The sequence below is a fragment of the Panthera uncia genome (assembly GCF_023721935.1).
Source record: "Panthera uncia isolate 11264 chromosome B3 unlocalized genomic scaffold, Puncia_PCG_1.0 HiC_scaffold_1, whole genome shotgun sequence".
In the NCBI taxonomy this organism is placed as follows: Eukaryota; Metazoa; Chordata; class Mammalia; order Carnivora; family Felidae; genus Panthera; species Panthera uncia.
The window spans coordinates 40,032,975-40,036,412 of NW_026057582.1; the positions used below are offsets into that span (position 1 = coordinate 40,032,975).

Below are 3,438 nucleotides of genomic sequence, written 5' to 3' on the forward strand. Positions count from 1 at the left end.
AGATGCAGCTTCCCTGGGCAGGCAGGACCTTTCAGTTCTCCATCTCCCAGCCACAAATCTGGAGCTGTGAAAGCGGTGACTCCCTGGCTGGTAGCACTTTCTACACACCACATTCCAGAGAACTGAGGAAGGCTGCCAAGAGGGCAAGGAACTCATTGCTCTCTACTCTCCACCCAACGCTGCCACACACGTGTGAACCACTTATGGTCCTGAGGTCTGCGCCCTTGAAAACAAGATGGCCTGCTGTCTCCGAGATCCATATTCTAGCTCCTCACAGCACCTATATCAGAATTACCTGTGGCTGTAGATTTACAGGCCCATCCTCAATAATTCTGGGAGTCATCCATAAACATGCGTTTTAATAAGCTCACTACCTCAGTGGTTCTCAAAGTGTGTTCCCCAAACCAGCAACATCATCACTACCTATTAACTTGTTGGAAATGCAAATTCTGGGACCGGACCCCACACCTACTGAATCTGAAACCGGGGTTGGGTCCGGTCACTTGCGTTTTAATGAGCCCTCTAGGTGATTCTGTTGCATGTTCAAGTTTGAGAACACCCTGGTTCACATTATTCGGCCCCTGAGGCTTAAGATCTCCGGATCTGGACCGTTTTTCACCTTAGGTTCTAGGTCCCTTACTTGCATGTGCCAAAAACATCAACAGGAAGCAGAGTGTCCCCGGCAAAGGCCTTCCTGTAGGACACTTGTATCCGACAAGAGAGTTCAAGAGTGAACCCTTGTTGAATTTGGCCATTTATATGAGGGCCCGTCCCGCTTCACCTGGCCCTCGTATAAATGAAGTCCCTTGGGGGTGGGGGGTCAACCTGGCCCCCGCTGAAGCCCAGACTCCCTGGCCGGGTAACCTCGTGGAGGAGTGATGTTGTGGGCCGGCTCTTCGGAGGGTGCTTGGTCGGCGTCCCGCCCCGCGCTCCTGCGTAAACACCGTTCCCTCGGCAACGCCTAGAACCCACGTCAAAGGATCGGCCGGGTACGGGGCGACGGGTACGGGGCGACCGCCACCCCTCCCGCCGACCCGACTCCCGGCAGAGGCCTCTGGCCCCAGCCCGAGCCCCCCCCCCCCCCCCGGGCTTGTGGCCGCCTCCCCCCGTGCGGGATGAACACAGCCGCGGCCGCCTCGGGGCCCCATGGAGGAGCAGCCGCCGCCGCCGCCGCCGGTCCGCCCGCCAGCGAGAATGACCTTGTTGGGCAGCCCACACCCCGGAGCCCCCTCCGCGGCCGGCGCACCTGGAGGGACTTCCTCCGCGGCCACCGCGGCGGCCGTGCTCTCCTTCAGCACCGTGGCGACCGCGGCGGCCGCGGCCCTGGGGAACCAGAGCGACGGGAACGGGGGCGACAGCACTGGCGCCTCGGCTGGCGGCGGCCTCGGCGGGCCCCGGGCGGCGGGGGCGGCGGGGAGGCCGCCGCCGGGCCCCGAGGCGGCGCCGCTGCTGTCGCACGGCGCGGCGGTGGCAGCCCAGGCGCTCGTGCTCCTGCTCATCTTCCTGCTGTCTAGCCTGGGCAACTGCGCGGTGATGGGGGTGATCGTGAAACACCGGCAGCTCCGCACCGTCACCAACGCCTTCATCCTGTCTCTGTCCCTGTCGGACCTGCTCACGGCGCTGCTCTGTCTGCCTGCCGCCTTCCTGGACCTGTTCACGCCGCCAGGGGGCTCGGTCCCCGCCGCCGCCGCCGCCCCCGCCCCCGTCGCCCCCGCCGCGGGGCCCTGGCGCGGCTTCTGCGCCGCCAGCCGCTTCTTCAGCTCGTGCTTCGGCATCGTGTCGACGCTCAGCGTGGCCCTCATCTCGCTGGACCGCTACTGCGCCATCGTGCGGCCGCCGCGGGAGAAGATCGGTCGCCGCCGCGCGCTGCAGCTGCTGGCGGGCGCCTGGCTGGCGGCCCTGGGCTTCTCCTTGCCCTGGGAGCTGCTCCGCTCGCCCCGGGAGCCCCCGGCGGCCCAGAGCTTCCACGGCTGCCTGTACCGGACGTCCCCGGACCCCGCGCAGCTGGGCGCGGCTTACAGCGTGGGGCTGGTGGTGGCCTGCTACCTGCTGCCCTTCCTGCTCATGTGCTTCTGCCACTACCACATCTGCAAGACGGTGCGCCTGTCCGACGTGCGCGTGCGGCCCCTGACCACGTACGCGCGCGTGCTGCGCTTTTTCAGCGAGGTGCGCACGGCCACCACCGTGCTTATCATGATCGTCTTCGTCATCTGCTGCTGGGGGCCCTACTGCTTCCTGGTGCTGCTGGCTGCGGCCCGGCAGGCCCAGGCCGCGCAAGCCCCCTCGCTCCTCAATGTGGTGGCTGTCTGGCTGACCTGGGCCAATGGGGCCATCAACCCTGTCATCTACGCCATTCGCAACCCCAACATTTCGATGCTCCTGGGGCGCAACCGGGAAGAGGGCTACCGGACTAGGAACGTGGACGCTTTCCTGCCCAACCAGGGCCCCGGTCTGCAGGCCAGAAGCCGCAATCGCCTTCGAAACCGCTACGCCAACCGGCTGGGAGCCTTCAGCAGGATGTCCTCTTCCAACCCGTCCAGCGGGATGGGAGGGGACGTGGCCATGTGGGCTCGAAAAAACCCAGTTGTGCTTTTCTGCAGGGAGGGGCCCCTAGAACCAGTGACAGCAGCGGTCAAACAGCCTAAGTCTGAAGCTGGGGACACCAGCCTCTAAGAAAGGTTGGGATTCACAGCTTGTAAAGGCAAATTTTCAGCTGCACCGTTTGATGATATGGGATTCTGGGGGAGAATCGTGTATTTCATAAAGCCAAACATTTAAAAACGAGACAGAGGGGGAGGCTTACCCCTTCCCCCAAACAACATACAAGACAATGTGCCCTTCTTCAAAAGTGCCAAGTGTAAAATGCAAAAATTAAAATATTAAACCACACAACCAAGCATTGTGAACTGTAAGTGCCAAAAATGAGAAAAATAACATTCACAATTACTGAAAAGCTCATATTATAGGAATCACACTGTGAAACAAACAAAATCACTGAATGCAACCAGGATTTGTTCAAATACAGAGTTTCAGGAAAGGATGGAGACTTTCAGAATCACTTGAAGGCTCCCCTAAATCACCAGAATTCACCAAAGTTGAGATTTTTAGACCTTGCACCTCTGACAGGTGCTTAGGTTGGGAACGAAAAATTCTTGTCCTTACACGTTTTGGTGCGCTTCCTCGCACCCCGTGTCCCTATAATCTTTGTGGGAAATTTTATATTCATAGACCATTTTAAACCATTTTCGGATTTTGAAAGGTAGCTTATTACCATAAAATCAACCATCTGAAGGGCAGATAGAAATATGAAAATAAACAAATGTGGCTGTTTATAAATGTATTCCAAAATTATACTTAAAAAAATTAATATCCCTCATTGTGTCCCCCAAATTATCTGCCCTGGGAAGTTTTGAGGCTTTACCCTTACTCTAACCTGAT

The 3,438-nt window shown here is 58.8% G+C and overlaps 1 protein-coding gene across 1 annotated transcript; it reads left to right on the forward strand.

Moving 5' to 3' along the window:
- Window positions 1-968: 968 nt before the first annotated feature.
- Window positions 969-2,892, forward strand: GPR135 (G protein-coupled receptor 135). The gene has a single exon (XM_049612663.1). The coding sequence runs from the start codon at window positions 1,147-1,149 to the stop codon at window positions 2,671-2,673; it is 1,527 nt and encodes a 508-aa protein (XP_049468620.1). The 5' UTR covers window positions 969-1,146; the 3' UTR covers window positions 2,674-2,892.
- Window positions 2,893-3,438: the final 546 nt, after the last annotated feature.